A 20,166-nucleotide genomic window follows, 5' to 3' on the forward strand; every position below is an offset into this window, starting at 1 on the left:
CCAAACTAAATTTGAAAACTTACAAAGAAAATTAACAACTAGATCTCAATTTTCTTTATTTTATAACTTAGTTAATAATTCAACTATTTTTTTTTTTTTGTTAAGAAATATGCAAAGTATAAATTATGAGAGTTGGGAGAGAAATAGTTTGAATTAATCTTCATTAACCAGAAACTAAATGGTGTTAAAACTCATCCTTGTTTTTTTCTTTTTTTTCTTTTTTTTTTGTTGAGACTATATTATTTTTTCACATTTAACTTCTTTAATATTATACTATTTCTTTCTCCCTTAATTAAACATTCTAATTAAGTTATTCTAAATGATAAAACTATTAAAAATACTAGTAAAATGTAACAAAAATATTAGATTGTATCAAATATAAATATGTCTATCAATATCATAAATTTTAAAAAAATTACTCTAATTTTTAAAATTATTTTAGTTTATCTTGCTATATTTAAATGATGCACATAAATATTTATAATTTAAAATTTGAAAAACAAGAAGAATGCTTGTTTAAAATTTGAAAAAGAAAAAGAATGTTATTAACTGGATTTGGTTTTACAATTTTGTGAAACACATCTTGAGTCATTACAAAATTTTAAGTCTTTTCTATATTTATTTAAAGCAAAAGAAGGAAAAAGTGTTTTTGCACATTATAAAGTTTGAACAAAGTTATTAAGTCTAAGGTGTTTACTTGACCACTTTACGATATAATTTGTTTGTACATGTTCTTTAGAGGAAGGAGAACACTAAACAAAATGATGGTGAGTAAAATCTTGAAAATGACCGTTTGCTACATATTGGATCGTGGTCCTTCGACAAAATCAATCATAAAAGGGTAGATGAATCATAAATAGACATATTTTATAAATGAGTTTTCTACTTCTTATATCACATTTGTTTAACTTTTTTTCAAATACATGTATGAGATACATTTTTATGATACAAATAGTGAGATATATATTCTCAATCCTTTAGCAACTCCCAATCTCAATTGATGCTACATGTTTAGAATTGAAGTTTAAGCAAACTTTTCTTTTTCTATCACATGTACGTTTATTTGTATCAAATAAAATATGTGGCGTATATTTCTATATTTAATAGCACTTTAGATTGACACTAGGTTTTATTATATATTTTTACATAAAAAATTTGGTTAAATATTATCGTCAAATATCAAACAAGTTGATCTTCCACATGCATTTGTTCTTTTGAGATAAAAAAAATTTAAATTCTTCATAGTCGCATTTTACAAAAGAAAAAAGAAAGGTATAGTCATCGAATAATCGCATGGACCGAAAAGAAAGAATATATTAGACCTAATGATCTTCTCAATGGTCATTTCCATTGATCACGAGAGGAAGGGAAAAAAAGCAATAAAGCAATGAGAAAGATAACCAAATCAAAAGCAAAGCAATCAAGTTGAGGATGAAAAATACATGAGATATACACTTATAGATTAAAAAAGAAGGATACAAAAAATACGACATCGAATAACTTAGCCCCACGAATGCAATATGGGAAGAATTATTGAGATAAAAAGAACAGAATAGCACAAAAACAGTGGTGTTCATTCAAACACGACTTAAAAACAGAATTGAGGGGAACAAATATTGGTGATTGATTCAATTGATCATTCTTCTCATCTTTATGAGGAGCGAAAGCCAAAGAAGGGCATTGCTCCAATGATTCAAAGGGGAAATTTGTTTTTGTAAAAAGCAGTAAGCATTAGAGCAGCAGAAACAAGAAAAGTTCATTACTAATAAAAGAAAAGAAGATGAGGTCTGGAATCCTATGTATTGCATAAATATTAATGATTTGTAGCTTGACCGTTCAAACGAAGATGACGTGGACCCCTTTCATCAAAGTTTAGACCAATCATAAGTTTTTCTCCCATTTTGTTGCCATTGATTGCTTGCTTACTTTTGGGATCTTGGGGGTAATGATGTCTTTTTACTCGCAATTTTTGCACTTTTTAATTAATAGTGTACAATCATATTTTATACTTTTTTATGATGTGATGTGAGGATGTGAGGATGTGGATTAACCCATCCACATCCACATCCACATCCACATCTACATCCTTGGTTCCCACAAACTATTTCATTCTATGTATAATTTAAATTGTATTATATTTTCTGTTTTAACCATTCAAGTGAATAAATATATTGTTTTTCACAACTTAGAATTTGTTATTCAAAATTGTTTATAAGTAATTTTGTGGATTATATATGGTATCAAACAATTTCTCTAATCAACTTTTATTATACATGTTAAAAAACATCCTTCTTATATCAAACAAATCATAAATTCTCATACAAATACTTTTACGTTATTGGTAACTTCAATGTCAATAAAGATACCTATGTTTGTAGCGTATTGTAAAATAATTTATGTAACATAAAATGAAATATTCAAATATATATTATAGATATTAAATATTTTAATCAATCATTCAAGTAAAGGTGTAATTATACTTTACATAATCAAGAACTTACAGTTGAATCTAATAATGCTCCAGTAATGAAGAAACATATCCATGGAATGAAATCAAATGCTAGACACCATAGATTAAAAAAAAAATCCAGCAAAATCGTTTGAGTTTACTTTTTTTTCAAATTTTGTAAAATAACTATAAATTAAATGGTGTAGCGGATATGAGAAAAAAGTTAAAATAGTAAAATCTTGTTCTCTGAATGCCGATTGGTTTTCTACATATTCTTAACGAAGTTGTTATAGGATAATTATTCTTGCTTTGCCTACGTGACTGTTTTAATAAAAATGTGAATGTCAATCTTACAAACATTTGTATGTGTGTTACGAAAACAAAAATGTGTACATATATATTTAAAAAAATAAAATTATAAAGATACTAATACTCTGTTTAAATTGAGTAGAGATAAATAGTAGCATTCGAGTACGGTTGGAGAATAAATACTTACAATAAGTTTTAATGGTTACCAAAAACACTCTAATCATTCAAACAGTTAAACGAAAAGTTATGTTAAATAAAAACAAAAAAAAAGAGAAGCAGAGAAATAAATAGGATAATTAAATAATGGGGATGAATAAAAATATATAGTGGAGTGTGGAAGAAGGAAAGGGGGGAAGGCATGGGTGGAGAACATTAATTAAAAGACTAAACAGAAAGAAAGAAAAGGAAAGGAAAAGATGTATGTGATTTGGGAGAAGAGATTCGGGTGTGCCCTAAATGTGTATCAATTTGAAGTAACGAGGAAATATTATAAAATAAAATTTACAAACATTAGAGTAAGAAATATATATATAGACACACATATAGTTTTTATATGGTTCACGGCTCTTTGTTTGGGGCTAAGGGAACAGTAAGGAGACCCACCAAATACCCAAAACACATTTCCTATCCTTTCTTTTTCTTATATATATAAATTCCCTTCCAACACTATAAAATATATTTAATATACCTATACATTCATAATTCCCCTCTCACTCACTCTCTCCATAAAACCTTCAAAAAGAAACTGAAAATGACCCCTCTCCCCCTCTCCCCTTTTTCCCTTTGGTTATTTTCTCATCATTTAATTTTGTGCTATCATTTTTTTTATATGCTTATGGATGGACCATTTAACCAATAGATTCGTCTAAAAGTTTGATCTTTTTAGTGGATTATATATATAATTTTAGTTTCAACCAATCATGCTTCAGCTTATATTTATGCTTGTATTGTGTATATTAAATGTAGAGTTGATTTGTGTCATCAAAGTTTATGATTCGTTAGATGGTTTTATGATAAAATCTTGAAATTGTTCAATAATTTAATAAAATAACAAAAAAAATGTGAATAATGTGAAGTAGATAAAATTAAATTTTTTATAACTCTGTAAAAGTTGATATATACGTTGAACACGGAAATTAAAAGGTAATATATAAATAATATTTTTTTAAAGTTTTTGCCCACACATATATCATAAACAAATATTTTCTCAAGTGTGTGGTTTTGAGATCATGTTTTAGTGACTTGTTTTGCAACTTTACATCCTATATAATTTCTTTTTGTTTTGGGTTTGAATGCAATATAATTATAGTTATTTATCTTGACAAGTATGGTTGGAAAGGTCATTTTCAATTAGAATTTGTTGAATAACTTTTGTGATAATATGATATAAAATTAGAAATGCCATTAATATATTACTAATATGCCATATAAATATAAATGTGTATGTGTGTGTTCTTTTTTTTTTTTTTGTACTTTTGTGGGTTTGGTACCTCTCGTTTTTAGTACAATGGGGGAAAAAATAATGCGAAAAATCTCTACAACTAACCATCCAACTAAGCGTTTTAAAATATTAGGGTAGGTTTATTATATATTTCACTAGTTTTCAAATGAGCAAAGTTACCATTATTTTACTTGTTTTGCACTGTATTAAAAAAAATGTTTTTAAACTTGTAACGAACTTCAAAAAATTATAAATTTTATAATTTACATACCAATTCAGATTCACACAACGTCGATAGTTTTTCATTTAAAAGAAAAACTAATTTAATCGAAATGATTCAATTGTTATAGAGTTGTACTATTAAATTCTAGAGGGCGTTTGATTCCTAAGACTATGGGGAGTGGAGTGGGTTATTTGGGAGAAGAGTTATGTTAACCCAATTCACGTTTTTTAATTTCTCTCTTTTTCACTGTGTTACTAATTTCTCAATCATTCTCCAAACACATACTATCATAATCATTCCCTCAAAGGTATACTATCATAACTCTAAAGCTCGTATAAATTACTCATTTTTCTAAACGCCTCTAACAATCTAACAATTTGGTCCTTACAATATTAGATTTTTAATAGTTTAATCCTTATATCATAAAATTTTCATCAAAATTAGCTGTTTATAATATTAAACAAATTTGATTCCTAAATGATTTGTTGATGAATACCCATAAGAAATTTAATTGAATCATACCTTAATAATATTCTTTTGGAGTAAAAATTTAGGTGAGCTCCACATCCAAAAATGGATCTATCTAAAAGGGTGATTGGTGAATGCGGCTTCCACGTCGTTTCACATACAATTAATCCACGTCACTTCACATATGATAATTTTAAACTATTATTATTATTAATTTCAAATTCAAAGGTTTGTAATTTTTTAAAGAGTAAATAAATAAAATAATTCAATTACAAGGTGGAATGGATAAATTTATTTGATAAACAAATGGGGAAATATGAGAAAGCCATGCTAAGAAAGCAGCATATTGAATTTTAAAATAAGATGGGAATGGAAAAATGATTATTATTCGTTACATTTGCAAATATTATAATTTATTAGTATAATGCTCCAACTAGATACCTTTGGCTTGACTGCAAATTACTTTCTATGAATAGAGAATAAATAAATAATAGTCGACATGAGGGTCCCCAATAATTTGAATGGGTTTAATGAAATGATAGAAAGAAAAACAAATTAAATCTTATAGTTTAAATTTATTATTTTCAATTTTGATATAAAATTTCAAGGAAAACAGAAACATTTTTGGGCTTTTTAACTTTTTCTAATTTAGTTAACATAAAAAAATATACTTAACATTAGTATTTACTCAGATAGAACAAAATAGATAGTTTTAAAATGTTTATAATTTTTTGTATAAAAAAACTTGATCCTAATGAAAAAAACACAAAATTATAATTTGTTTTCATCTTTTTCAACTTAATATTTAATAAAATCATGAAATTTTATTTTTACACGAACATTTATTAATTATTTTATAATTTTTTTTTGAAGAATCGATAAAACTCAAATAAAAGTCAATTTTTCTAAACAATAATGATTATTTCGTTTTCAAACAATATTTATTTACTTGAAATAATATGATTTCTAATCGATTAAGTGAGAACATCACAAGTAGATATATTTTACCAAATTCAATTACAAACAATAGATGAAAGATTTGAATAAAGGTGAAGGTTGAATATTTGGGTGGAAATGAAATTATTAAAAATGTAATGATATAATTAAAAAAAAAAAAAAGGGTAATTGAGGGATATATTTGGAATTTGGGAAAGAAAAAAAGAAAAGATGGATGGTTATGTGGTGGGGCGCGTGGGACATACAGCCGTGGAGCCAATTTGGTTGTGGATTCTCCAACAAAACATTCACGCTTCCAAAGCCCTCTTTCTTTCTTTTTTCTTCTCCTTTCTTTTTCTATTTTTTTAAAAAAGAGGAAAAGAAAACCCCTCAATCAACACCACCACCCTTTCCCACTTAAACACACACTACATAAATAAACAAATATCAAAGTTTGGTTCCTTTCATTATTAAAATTATAAATACCAAATCCAATTACAAAAAAGAAATAAAGAAAAACAATAAAAGAGAGAAGGAATCCATGCCCCCACGTTTCTTGCCTATGCAATTAAGCAGCTGCCCACTTCCTTACACCTTTTTCCTCCCACTTTTATATATATAATATAGCCTATTTGTGTTTTATTTGGAATAATTATAAATCATTTACCAATTTCTAAAATTGTATTAATGTAAAAATAGGTGAGTAGAGTGATTTAATTTGAAGTAAAGGAGGTGAATAAAAAGAGAAGTGTATTTATGATTTGAAAGTTTGAAAGGTTTGGTTTAATTGGAAGAGAAGTTGGGAGAGGAGTTGAGAAGTGGGATTGATTTGATTTTTTGAAGGGGAAAAAAGAGAAAGTAAAATAAAATAATTCCCATCATCAAACACGTGCATATGGCATGCTCATGATTTTCCCGGTAATATGCAAAATATGATTTTGAGGCAAACGAAACCCACAACCAAAACCTCATAAATATAGTTTTATTTTAACCTTTTCTCCACCCACTCCACCCAACTAAGTTATTATTATTACTTAATAATCTTTTTTTATTTTAAAACAAATATGTATTGATTTAATTTCTTTTAAATTTATTGAGAAGTTATATATTCCTTTTATAAAAAGAAAGACGGATTAGTTCCTCTCCAAAACCAAACCTAAAGAAACATCATTCCATTTGGCATCACCTCAATCTTCATCTACTTTCCACGAATTCACATCCTTATTTTTTTGACATCTAATCTCTAATTTCTATACACATTGTTCAAAAAAACTTGTTTCATAGAATTAACTTGTGTTTATGTTTATTCTGATGGAATACCTACATTAGATTTTTGAGAGTGAAACACATTATATTTTTAAAGTTTGAGTATTTGAAGATAATTAATTTGATTCAACGAAACATATGACATCATCATAAGAAGTGGTCAATTTACATCTACAATTTCAATTAAAAAACATATCAACTTTTAATTGGTTTTAAATTTAATTAATTATTTTTCGAAAGAAATTGATGTGACAGTTTATTATTGGTCCAAAATTTATCCTTTTTAAGGCTTATGTTACATTAAACATCTTTCCATCAATCCAAACTCAAAAGATTTTTTTATATTATTCCCTTCATTATTTTTTAATTAGAAAATTAAGGTATACTAAACATCTTTAATTCCTATCAATTTTATAAATAGTTAAAATACTAATTTTAGCATGTCTAATCAAGTCCAACAATGAAAACTAAAACTACAAAAATTCATATCTTTTCTCAAGACAATAATACTATAGAAAGTAACAAATATAAATGACAAAATTCATAAAACTAAAAAAAGAAAATCGTTATGGAAACATACCCAATTTAATGTTTCAATACAGCAGGAAATAGAATTGACTTTCAAACATTTTTTCAAAGTATAAAAATAACAATTATGCTTATAAGAGCAGCAACGATTTTATATAAAATTGAAATATATAATAAATTAATTTTTTTTTTTTTTTTTTTGAAATGAATGAAAAGGAAAAATAGTAATATTAAAAGAGTTACTTTATTTAATTGATTTATCAAACACAATAATTAAGCATTTGACATTAGGTTTAGATGGAAGCACGGTCTTAATCATGCCGACCCGTGATACTCGGATTGAAAACCCCCCTCCCCCCCCCCCCCCCCCCCCCCCCCCCAAAAAAAAAAAAAAATTATTAATATTACCCTTCAAAATAAATTATATAATACAAAACAAACTTTAAAAAGAAATTAGTTCCACTAACCAATACCACTTAACGCTTAAGTCAACCATCAATAGTTCCATCCCCCACTTTTTACTTCTGCTTTTAACCCTTCACATTCCACCTTCCAATTTTAACATTTTAATCTCACTAATTTTACAAATTTATGCTCTCGTTTTTGTTGGACGAATGACTGATTTAATTAATGTATAATGATTTAATAAAAAAAAAACTAGTATTTTCATCGCACTCCTGTGTAAAGACGTTATTTTCACCTAGTGATTAATTGAAGTCATATAACATGATTGTTATGTCAAACAAACTTAGTAATTAGGATAATATTTTGAAATGTGTAGTTAGGATGAAAGGATTGAATTGGTACTTAATCAGATTAACTTCACATGAGATAGTCTTAGATGAAATTAATTAAATTGATATTTTGCCTTTAATGAATGAATTGGTTCACATCAATATTTTTTTCAAATTTTGGCTACTTTCTGTTGTTGACAAATATACATGTATGCATGCATTTTTTGTGGTCAATAAGAGGAATATTATTGACAAGAAGTGTTGATTTTCATATTAATTAATGGTCAACATTTGTCCACGTGGCACATGTAATTTACGTTCCATCTTTCTCTTTCCGTTCGAGAAAGTGTAATTGCAATAATAATAATTTATATCTAAATTTGTTATTTTGGACGATTTCATTGAGAAACACCGTGTTTTAGTCAATGGATAGGCATGACTTTTCTCTACCTTGTTTTGTTCCTAGTTAACGAGAAGAGATTATATTTGCACTTAAGAAAGATTATACTACGAGACTCTTTCCATCAATCTCGTTTTAATTTAGTTTTGTATTGTTGTTAGTTAGGGTTAATTTTAAATATTAGATTAGATTTAATAATCATTCTAATGAAAAGGAAAACCAAAATAATAAACATAAAAGTAACTTTAGAGGTTGAAGTGAAATGAATAAGTAATCTTTGTAAACAAATGAAAACTGTTTGAATATGAAGAAATATATAATAATAAAAAGTCGGGAGTTTAACTAAAAAGAGAGAAATACTTGAGAGGGTAGAAGAAAATAAAAAAGAGAGTAATAATTGATAATAAAGAGTTAGAAAGAAAGAAGCATTAGCGATAATGAAAGGAAGTGCTTGAGATTTTTGAATGGAAGCATAAAGTAAAAGGAAAAGTAAAGAGTGAAAGCGAGGTTATTAATTACACAAAAACGACCATTATAAAAACAAAACTTCAACTTTTGTCCATAAAATTAAAAAGAAAAAATAAAAAATTTTAAACGTCGGCCTATAACAACACTCTAATTATCAAATAAAAAGTTGAAATTTGCTGTTTATTTAAAAATTTAAATAACTTACAAAATCCAAGACATCGGTAGATTATGTGACCACTAAGAGTTAGTATTTTCAAGACACGTGTCAAAGGTGTTGTATGTTAAGGATGATGATACTAAACACAATAATAATATACATTTAAATTACTAATTAAATTTTGGATTTTGACAAAGCTTATTATATCTTCTTAACTTAATAAAAAAACGGATGAAACATTAAAAATCCTATAGTGATTTATTAAAATATGTAGGAAAAAGATTTCATGTTTTTTTTTGGGTAAAGGGTTTTATTACTATATGGATAATAAATAAAAATATATAATTTTTTAAAAAATAGGAAGGAAACTTCGAATAAAATACTTAAAAAATAGAGAAATTATTTAGGTAGAACAAAATGAAGAGAAAGTTGATTGTATTTTGTTTTTGTATGAAAAGAATTAGAATATTAAGGGTGTATTGAAATAAATGGAGGGAGAGAATAAGAGTAATAATAAAATGAAAGGGGTAAAAGTAAAACGCAAGAAAATCCGATTCCCACGTAAAAATCATGAGCGCGTGCAAAGTCGTCCGTACAAGGTGGGGATTAGGGAAGCAAAGAAATAAAATTAGAGAGATAAATAAATGATAAAGTAGGTGTGGGGAGCCACCTGCACTCTAATTAATGGTGAAATTAAGGCTTTCAATTGTGGTGAGTGTGAGATCATCATCATCCTCATAATTTGTTTGAAATGTGAAACATCCAACACCACCTCTTTTCACTATTTCTTATCATTCACCTCATCCTTCCATCTACATTCTTCAAAATTGACCCCTCACCACCCCATTTTTCTATTTCTAATCACACATTTTCCATATTTATACCATTTGTATTCCTAATCTCCCTAATCTATTTCAATAACTATTATTATTTTTAGATAAAGAAATTATCATGTTTGAGACATTTGTATAAAACCTTATGAGGTGGTTATAAAAGCAAAGTCTTTAAATTGTATACTTGAGACAAACAATATCATGCTATTGTCAATATATAATTTATTGGCCTAACCGTTAGGAACACAAATTTAAATACAAAAAAACGCGCATTGGAATAAGAGATACTAACAAACAAAAGTATCTATTGTACTGTGGGTGATTGCAACAAATCAGTAAATATGACAAAAATCAACACTACCTTGATCTATATGTGCATTGAAGCAATTGACAAGTATAGCCTATACGTTGCATTGCTAACCATGAAATGAAGAAGTCGACCAAATGTTCACATAAGGTCAAAGAAAATCACAAGAACTAGACATAATGAACATTATTATTTAATGACTAAAAAACTTGATGATCACTAGAAACACAAAAGTAATATAAACGCTTCAAAATAGTTTAACAACCCAAGGTAAAGTGAAGATTCAAACTATATTAGTAAGGATGAATGATACACATGTGAAATTGATCAAGTAGACAATAAAATATAAACCTCAACCATGCATAAACACAAAAAACACACAACAACAACAAAGACTTTGGTCAAGTAATGAAACATCAAAAGTGGCTTTTAATAAGTAGAATTATTTGTAATGGAAGGAAGATGAAATAGGTGTAATAACTTCAGATAGTTCCATTATTGGGTGGTTATTGTTTCTGATATTATGTCCATGATAGAATAAACGAAATAGTGAATTGGATAATAAAATAGGTATGGTAGTATTAAGTATTAAGTATGAAGAGTGAGTAGAAGGGGCCCTGTGAATGGATAAAAGAGTAATTTAGAGAGGAATGAAGGAGGGGTTAATTAGAAAAAGAAGTGAAAGGGTGAAATAATTTAGGAGGTGTCCCGTTAGAAGGGGAAATTAATTAATAAAGAAGTGGGAAGAAAATCTTGGTGTTTCCGACCACAAAATCTTTACAACAGTCTTCACCAAATATATATATTTATATTCTTTATTTTTCTTAAATAAATTATTTAATAAAATAATACAAAAGAATTCAAAAGTCACTCACGCGGCTGCCCACTTTTTTTCCTTCCACATCCCCGTCTTATCTCAGACGCCATTTCTCTCTCTTCTTACCCCCACGCCCTCCGATCACATCACATACCAAATCAACGGCCTTCACGCCTCTCCCACATTTCCTACCATAACTATCAATTAAATATTGTCTTCATATTACAATTCCTTTTTTTTTTTTGTTTACAAAAGGTATTGAATTGATTTAACGATACATATAATTTAATTTTAAAATTTTGATCTTTCTACAGTAATAAAAGAAAATATATAGTTTTTTCTTCCTCATCATTCTAGTACCTATGTTTTGTTTTCTTTTTTAGGTTGTCAAACTCTAAGTAATAGTTTGTTAGGACAAATTCTTTTCTTCCTTAACAAATTTCTAAATCTTAAGAAATTTTTTTCTTATGTCTCCGTTTTAAAAATCCCATCCTAAAGAAATTCAAAGTTGGAGAAAATATACTTTTACATCTAATAATCAATTATATTAAAAAAAAAGTATCAATCTATTGAAACACAAAATACAAAAATTCATAAACTTGTTAACCATGGCGTGATACTCACAATCTAAAAAAAATAAATATTGTAAATGGGAGGTTAGTTAGTTGGAGATATTGGTAAAAGGGGGAAGGGAAATGGTGGCAGGAAGGGATTGGGGAAGGGAGGGGAATATGGGAAATCGTAAAAAAGAAAAGGAGAAAGAGTTGAAAGGGGGGTTGGGTTATGGAGAGCGAATCGGCGTTGGGATGGAGTAGGGCAGAGAGTTGGAGTCGGAGTTTGTAGGCGCATGCATTACAGCACGCTTAGGGCTCGGACTTCCATACAAACACGCACACAACACATAACCCTCCCCCCTTTTTTTTCCTTATAATTTTCTTCTTCTTTTTTGGTCAAACTATAATTTAATGGGGGAGAGAGTGCACGCGAGGGGTATTTTAACCAAAAACAATTATATATATATATAAAGAGAGAGAGGGAGGCAGTGATAAGTGACGTGTCTCATCTCATTTCATGTTTATATTAAATTAAAAATTGAAAGTGGGGACCACATACCAGCGCCCATTGCGGAAGAGTAGCTAGCCGCCACGCCACTGTGAGGATCGCGTGCTTTCTACTTTCCTTCCCTTTTTTTATAACTCTCTCTTCCTTTTTTACTCATTCCGCATTCCAAATCAATTCCTACTCTCCTTCATACCATAAGCCCAATCTTAAAACCAAACAGTAACATCCTTGGATCTTGGGCCCATAACTCATACAACCCTACCTATTACATAGTTCCAACCACGGTAGCCTCAAAGCTCCACACCAAACTTGAGTGAGGATCTCTTGTGCAGATCATCAACTTGATCAACTACACAAAAGGGATCGCAACAACATAACCAACATCAATAAGATTCAACTCCTTCAATGTTACCTATTAAACTAATATATATAAAAAGAAAACAATTGTTGATATTTACCGTTTTTAATTTTATGAATAGTTTTGTTTCGGTATTTATTATTGTTTACTTAATCAAATTTTATGTAACGATTTTGTTATATAAAATATAATTATATCTCAAATCTCAATCTCCATTACATTAAAAAAAAAAAAAACATTTATTTGTACTAAAGAAGATACGACAGGTAAAATGACTAAAGAAATTTTATTTACCACATTAGTGTGGTAACATATACCCAATGTAAGTTGAAGCAGTTACAAGTTTTACCTAATTTACAGAATTTTCTTACTCTTTACAAGCCTAATGGGTTGGGCCTATCAAACGTTCACATTGGGCTAGCTCATCGCTCAAGCCTTCTATAAAGCCCAAAAAAAGTCCATTTCACGTGGGACTGTAAAGAAGCCCGTGTAACATGACATGGCCCAACAAACGTTCCAACTAAACACAAGGCTGTGTTGTTTGCCATCCCTAATGAAAAATTATTCAACTTGTAATCGTTGGATAGATTTGATGATTATTAACTTAGTTTAGCTCAACAAGAATTAGCACGGCATCTCTCAGTTTCGTAGTTAAGCTAGCCAATAAATCATGTAATGTCCAATTGGGACCCAAAGCTAGGTTAGTCCACAAATTATTCGAAGATCAAAAGTAGAATTAAACAAAAATCAACATCTATGAACTAGAAAACCAGAAGACAACTTTAACAATCTAATACAATTTTGGTCGTGTAATCATAACTATAAAACTCAAATTCATAGAACCTCAGTTCATTTATGTGAATCAAATTTTCTTAGTCAAAATCTCATTGGAACAGTGTGTAAAGTTTTGGTCACGCAATCATAAGTGGAGAAGTAATGAGATAGCAGTCCTAACTCCTAAGCTCTTCTCAATCTCATGGATAGCATTCTATTATTCATAAGGGTCTTTATTGATGATTAAGGCAAAAACACGTGGATGTTCAATTAAATGTACTAAAAATCAAAAGTGCAATATGGTTAGTCAAAGTTGAGAGAAAATAAGAAAGTTGTGAAAGTGAAAATTATGGCAAACTTAATTTGTCTTCTATTACTTAATTTTTTAACCGTAAAGAATCAGATTAAGGATGTGATGTCAAAAGGAGAAACATAAAATAACAGTGAATCAACAACTAAGTAAAATTCTCTGTATTACCATACAAAGAGAACATATGTTTCATCCATATTCAAACCCATGCCAACTTCATTTATTAACTTTCGTTTTCTTCTAAATTTGCCTATTAATATGCTTTCGAGTTTCAAGACATAACGCCATGAAATGTTTACTGTTTTTTTTTTTTTTTTCTCTCAAAATATTTATGAATTTAATTGAAAAATTAAATCTTCTGTATGATATTATCCGCTGTAAATCTATCCTTAATAAGCATTAGAACTGTATTTGTTCTTTTATAAAAAAAAAATCTAACTCTTTCCAATTTATTTAAAAAAAGTACATTCTCTATCTACTATCATTTTGTTTGTCTATCACCCACCCCTCCCTACCTTCATCCTCAGATAGCATCTTCTCGCTTTGGGGTAAGTTTCTCAAACTCATAGAGGCACGATTGACTGTTACATTCATCATCAGATAACATCCTCTCACGCACATAATTCTCCAAGACTCGTAGACATACGACCAATTGACACCAATTGTAAGAAATAAGAATTAACAACCAACAAGGGAAAGGAAAACAAATCCAAATAAAAAAATGCAGGAGTCAAATTTCATCAAGCAAAGAATTTAAGAGAATGCAAAACCCCCAACTTCAAAATACATACAATTGAAGTCACATCCTGTTGATTCTAGGTAAGATTTTGTGCTTCGAGCGAAAGTAAAGAAATTGAAATTTAGAATTCTCAAAGATTTTCTTCCTCTAGCCCTGTTTTATTTACTTATATATATTTATTGATTTGAATGGGCTTTTACCATATATAACCAAGGAGGTAAAACCCAGTCATAGTAGACAAAATGGTCAAACAAAGGGCTGATGGCTGCAGACTCTGCCCACAGTGAGTTTTTTTTTTTTTTTTAAAAAAAAAAAACACTATTTAAATGACTCAACAGAAGATATATTAAATAATTCCCAAAATTCATATGAAATTGACAAAATTTTCACCTTTTTTTTTTCCTTTTTGTCCCACTATTTTTTGGGCATCCTTTTGTTTGCTTCTTTTTTTCTCCTTTTTTTGGTCTCAACCAATAAAAATTTGACACCTAGAAGAAAGTGTATCTGAAAATAAAAGACTTCCCAATTCCTCCTCTTCCTCCTCTTCTCCTTTCATGACAACAGAAAGAAACATCTTGGGGACTTGGTTCTTCTTCATTCTTCTTCATTCTTCTCATTCTCCATTTTTTGTGTTTTTTCTAAATTATCCTTTCAATTGCCAGACGTTTTTTTTTCAAAAAAACTTCCATAAAAAATTTACTTCAGGACTGGAAGATCACACCTCCCATCACCCTTTTTTTCCCTATAGCTCCACTTCACAGGGTCTGTTCAATCTCCTCCTCTTTGTAGCCTCTGAGCTGTTATGATGAGAAGAATTTGCACATGATCCAACTGCTGTATCATTGCTTTTATAGCTTAAACATGTCACATCCAACACCCCGCTCGGACTCCGGGGCTCCGACATCGACACTCGCGAGTCCTTCATTGACCCACCACCACAGATTAACATGCCATTGATTAATTTAAGACACTTCATAACTCTTTCCTGCATAAGATGCAAGTAAATCTAATGTATCAGATGATGATGATCCACAAAGAATCAACTTTGGTAATTGACCTAGGTTTAATTTTCAAGTCTTTTTTGTTGGTTGTTGGACAAATTAATATCTACATTACCATTTGGAGTTGCTGAATGAGAAGAGGAATTGCTCTCTCAGGGTCCACTGATTGAGCTTCCCCAGCTACTGATATTGCCACAGCTGCTGCAATTTCAGATGGTTTGAATTCCAAGAAATCAATCCCTGCATTCATTTTTTCCAACCACCCGATACAATATCAATCAACACCATTTTGAAACCTCGACACAACGATGTATCGTACCAGAGATGTAATGAAGAAATTTATTGACTGATAAAACTAACACTAACGCTAGTTTAAGAAAGAGCACCTTGTATTATGTTCAAGAGCAGATGAATAGACCGAGCGATCGACATTTTGATAGAGAGTTTGTCGTCGTGAATCTTGTGGAGGTAATGATCAATAAACGAGAAAGGTGTAACTGCTTGCATTCTCCACCCTAATGTTGTCAAGACTAAAAGCTCCATTCTTTCAATGGTTCTTGCTTCGAACACAAATTTTGATCCACCCACCTGTGAGTTAAACTCAAATCATTATTATGCAATGGCTAATGCTAACAAAAACTCTGAAATCGTTTTCCAGCAAAAGGGTGTTGAAAAGATCTTCTAACCTGTAAATCCAAAGAGAGTGGGACTTCAGTCTCCTCCAATTTGGCCGCAAGGGACATACATGCCACAGCAAGCAACTGCATTGTCCAAGCTTTGCCTTTCTGCAAATGGCCCAAAAGCAATTAGACATGATATCATGTAAAGCAAATGACGAATTACTGATAACAGAATGTAATCGTCCTTACAGGTAGATCGTAAGCCGATAGGAATCGATCCAAGTAGTTTACAGCTAAGTATGTACAGAGAGGTCCAAAACTGAAATGAGCACTCACCTGTTCATCCAAGAAAAAAGAAATGGATTTAGATATTAGACTTCGATCAATAAAGAACAAAAGAACGAGAATTTGATAAGCACTTTAAACAATCACGGAGACAAAAAAGAGAGAAGATGATGCAATCAAACTCTCTCAGACCACTTTGCAACCAGAACTTCGAGAAAAGGTAAAATACTTAGATGATCAGAAAAACTTGCAGAAAGGAAGAATCAAAACTTCAATAATCAGCCAAAATCAGAGCATTTCTTATCCAAAATACAAAGAACAATCATGAATCGGGACCGAGACCATCCATAAAGGAAAATCAAAGCGATCGAAATCGAGATTCAACTATAAGAGAAACACCCACCTTTTCAATCCAATCGACGGCCTCTTTTCTCGCTCCAACGTCCAACTCGCCATTTTGCAACTTTACAAGGTACCCATCAACAGGCAAGTGCTGGGCTTCCTTCTCAACCATTTCAATCAAACATTCATCGCTCATAAACAGCAACCCATCACCACCGCCGCCACGGCGAGAGTTCCGATTCCGACCAGTTCTAAGATAATAAGGAGCCATCACAAACTCCTCAACTACTGTTTCATCATCACCATCGTTATTATCGAAAATGCAATTCTCTTCAGCGCATAAAAGGCTAGAAACAGCAAGGTCAAAACTAGGAGCCATTACTAAAAATATCCCCTTTCCCCTTTTCACTTCCCCCTCTCTCTGTTCCAATCCGGGGGCAAAAGGAAACCCAAAACAAAAAAACAGAGGCCAGAAGCCACCACACCCGAATATGTAAATTTGAAGAAATTTTCAGACGACGACGATGAAGAAGACGAACAAAAACGAAATGGGTATTCTTGCTTATCAATTTTATAACAAAGAATTGGATTATTAAGGCAGTAAAGAACAAAAAAGTTATTCTTGAAGCAGAGAATAGAGAGGCAGGAAGAAAGGGTGGTTCTTCCTTCTTCTTCTTCTTCTTCTTCTTCTTCTTAGTTAAAGTTTTTTTCTTGTGTTCTTTACACAGTAATCCGTTAGTTGGCTCCTCTAGACCTCCGTTTCTGCAAGTTGGGGGTGTGAAAAGAGAAGAAGGGAAGGAGGTGAAAAAGGGGAGGCTTTTTAGGTTAAAGAGAAAGAAGATGAGGAAGGGACATATAAGGAATCAGAAAGAGAAGGAGAAAAAATAAAAGAAATGTAGTGGGTTTGTGTTTGTGTGTGTCTCTTGGTAATACAAAGGCTACAGGCTGGATTTAGACAAGGGCAATTCCAAGATTTTGTTCTGCGTATTTTGTGAGAGAGACATACATGAGAAGAAGGCTGATTAGAGAAGCCATTGGTCCCTTCTCTGACAATTGCAATAACCCCACCCAACCCAACTCTCTCCTCTCCTCTCCTCTCCTTTCTTTTTTTCCTTTTTCTTTTCCCAATTACTCTCAAATCATAATAATACTTCAAAACAATTCCCTCTAATAACCTTTATGTCTTTCTAATGATCTATATTTATAATTTTCTTTTACATTTAACACTTCCAACCTTTCATTATCTAATAACTAAATTACTTCTTTTGTATTTTGGATACTGTCCCTTTTACACGTTCATAGTTTTCATTAGACGTGTCTCATTGTCTCTTTCCACCATGTCTATAAAAAGCTCACAACTTCGTTTAAACACCAATATCGTAAATCTTGAATATAAAGTTTGATGTCATCTCATAATTCAACTTAATAAGCATTATAGTGTTATTTTCAACTTAAACAATAATTTGATGTTTTTGTAAATGATCTTCATATTTATTTTTAAATCGACTGATACTATCCATAAATATTAAACTCGTGATAAGGAGTTATATTAAAAAAAAATATTGTCAAAAATATTTATAATATATATCAAAATTTTATATTTTATCCTTGACAGACACTACTTGATTTAATTCAAAATTAATATATAACTTGTTAATATTTTAATTTATATTGTTATTTTTAGAAATAGATGAAACAAAAATTCAAACGATTAAATTATTTAATTATTTTAGGATAGAATGATATAGAGTAGATATGCAGTGTATTTCTTCTCTTTCTTTATTTCTTTCTTGTTTGGGCAAAAATATATTGGAAATCTGTTGTTTCTTTTACTTTAGGAATTGCATTAATTAAAAAATAATAATAATAATAGATGAAATGGGAAGTGTGTATAGGAAAGAAGAAAGGAAGCGTCACGTCCCTTCAGAGAAGAAGTGGGGGGGCGTGGCGTGGAGTGGTGGAGTGGTGATTAAAAGAGTGAAAGAGGGTTAAAATGGTAGTTTCGATAGACGAACCCAAGAGTAGCCCAAACGTACTGGGATGCTGTCTTTTTCGTCCCATGCTGACACGTGTACTATGGCAGAAAGAAGAAGAAGAAGAGGAAGGAGCTGTTGTCTGGGAACGAAGAGCGGGCCCCTATCTTTTCCGCGCCTAAATTTACGAATTTGACACTCACTTTTTTGTTCAAACTCTTTCCTATTGTTTTCTCCTTTCATATTTATTTATATTCATTTCCTTTCTATTTTATTAATTAACCTTAGACACATTCCCTAATATACGGATTTTATTTTATTTTATTTTTTAATTTTAATCATTTTTCAAATTCGTCATTTTTAATGGTTGAAATTTTTTATGTTAGTTTCTTTTTTTTCGAATTTAATAAATAAACATATAGTTAAATTAATGTTTTTTTTAACTTATTTTATATTAGAATTTGTATTTTTAAATGTCAAATTCTAATAGTTAGGTAGTTTGTATTTTCAATGCATTTTGTTATTCATATTGTAAAACATTTAGTGATGTATTGGGATGTTCGCCACAAATTTTAGAAACATGTTCAATATATTGATTTTGTTAGGAAATGATTAGTATATAATCAAGTTTGATAAGGTTTTATTTTGAGAACATAATTAATAGTTTATTAAAGAAAAAATTATTTTTTAGCGTGAACACTTTTTTTTTAAGTTTTAAATATTAATTTTTTTAGTGTTTGAATTTATTAAGAATGGACTCATTTAGTCATCCAGATTTCAAAATATGTTTTTTTAGTTCTAGATTTTTTTTATAAATAGTTTATAAGATCTTAAAAGTATTTTATGTTTAGTTTTTATAAACAATTAATATAAAATAAAAATATTTTTATAACGGGATATGGTTTTTTTATGAGTTATTCTTCTAATTTGAAACATCATATAATTATTTAAAACAAAGTATAAAGTTGGGACCTTTTAAACTTTGTTTTAAAAACACATGGACCAAAAATAATGTACATCTTGAAAATTTGTGAACTAGATGAGTTTATTATTCTAAACCTATAAACTATTTTTAAAATTAAGGATCAAAGGTACATATTCATATGAGCTTAGAGACTAAACAATTTTTTTTACCAAGACTATAAATTAATAAACGAACTCTAAATAAATTAAAAGTTATGGAAATGTAGGCTTCTCAATTTAAGTTGAACCGATTTTGGTGGTGTTTGCATTAGAGTAATAGTAACATAATTTTGTAGTTGCACTGCAAAAAAGAACACACAATATTTTAATACAACACGATTTGTTTAAATATCATCGTGTTTTTTTTTTTAATTACTACCAAAGTATTATTTAACTAAAAAAA

The 20,166-nt window shown here is 29.7% G+C and overlaps 1 protein-coding gene across 1 annotated transcript; it reads right to left on the reverse strand.

Moving 5' to 3' along the window:
• Window positions 1–14,575: 14,575 nt before the first annotated feature.
• LOC101216206 (cyclin-D4-1) lies at window positions 14,576–17,938 on the reverse strand. Its single transcript, XM_004152562.3, has 6 exons — window positions 16,889–17,938; window positions 16,450–16,536; window positions 16,267–16,365; window positions 15,967–16,168; window positions 15,696–15,820; window positions 14,576–15,564 (listed from the first exon to the last, which is right to left on the reverse strand). Exons 1-6 carry the CDS (start codon window positions 17,204–17,206, stop codon window positions 15,322–15,324), a joined length of 1,074 nt encoding a protein of 357 aa, XP_004152610.1. The 5' UTR covers window positions 17,207–17,938; the 3' UTR covers window positions 14,576–15,321.
• Window positions 17,939–20,166: the final 2,228 nt, after the last annotated feature.

This window comes from Cucumis sativus, chromosome 2, assembly GCF_000004075.3.
Source record: "Cucumis sativus cultivar 9930 chromosome 2, Cucumber_9930_V3, whole genome shotgun sequence".
NCBI classification, from domain to species: Eukaryota; Viridiplantae; Streptophyta; class Magnoliopsida; order Cucurbitales; family Cucurbitaceae; genus Cucumis; species Cucumis sativus.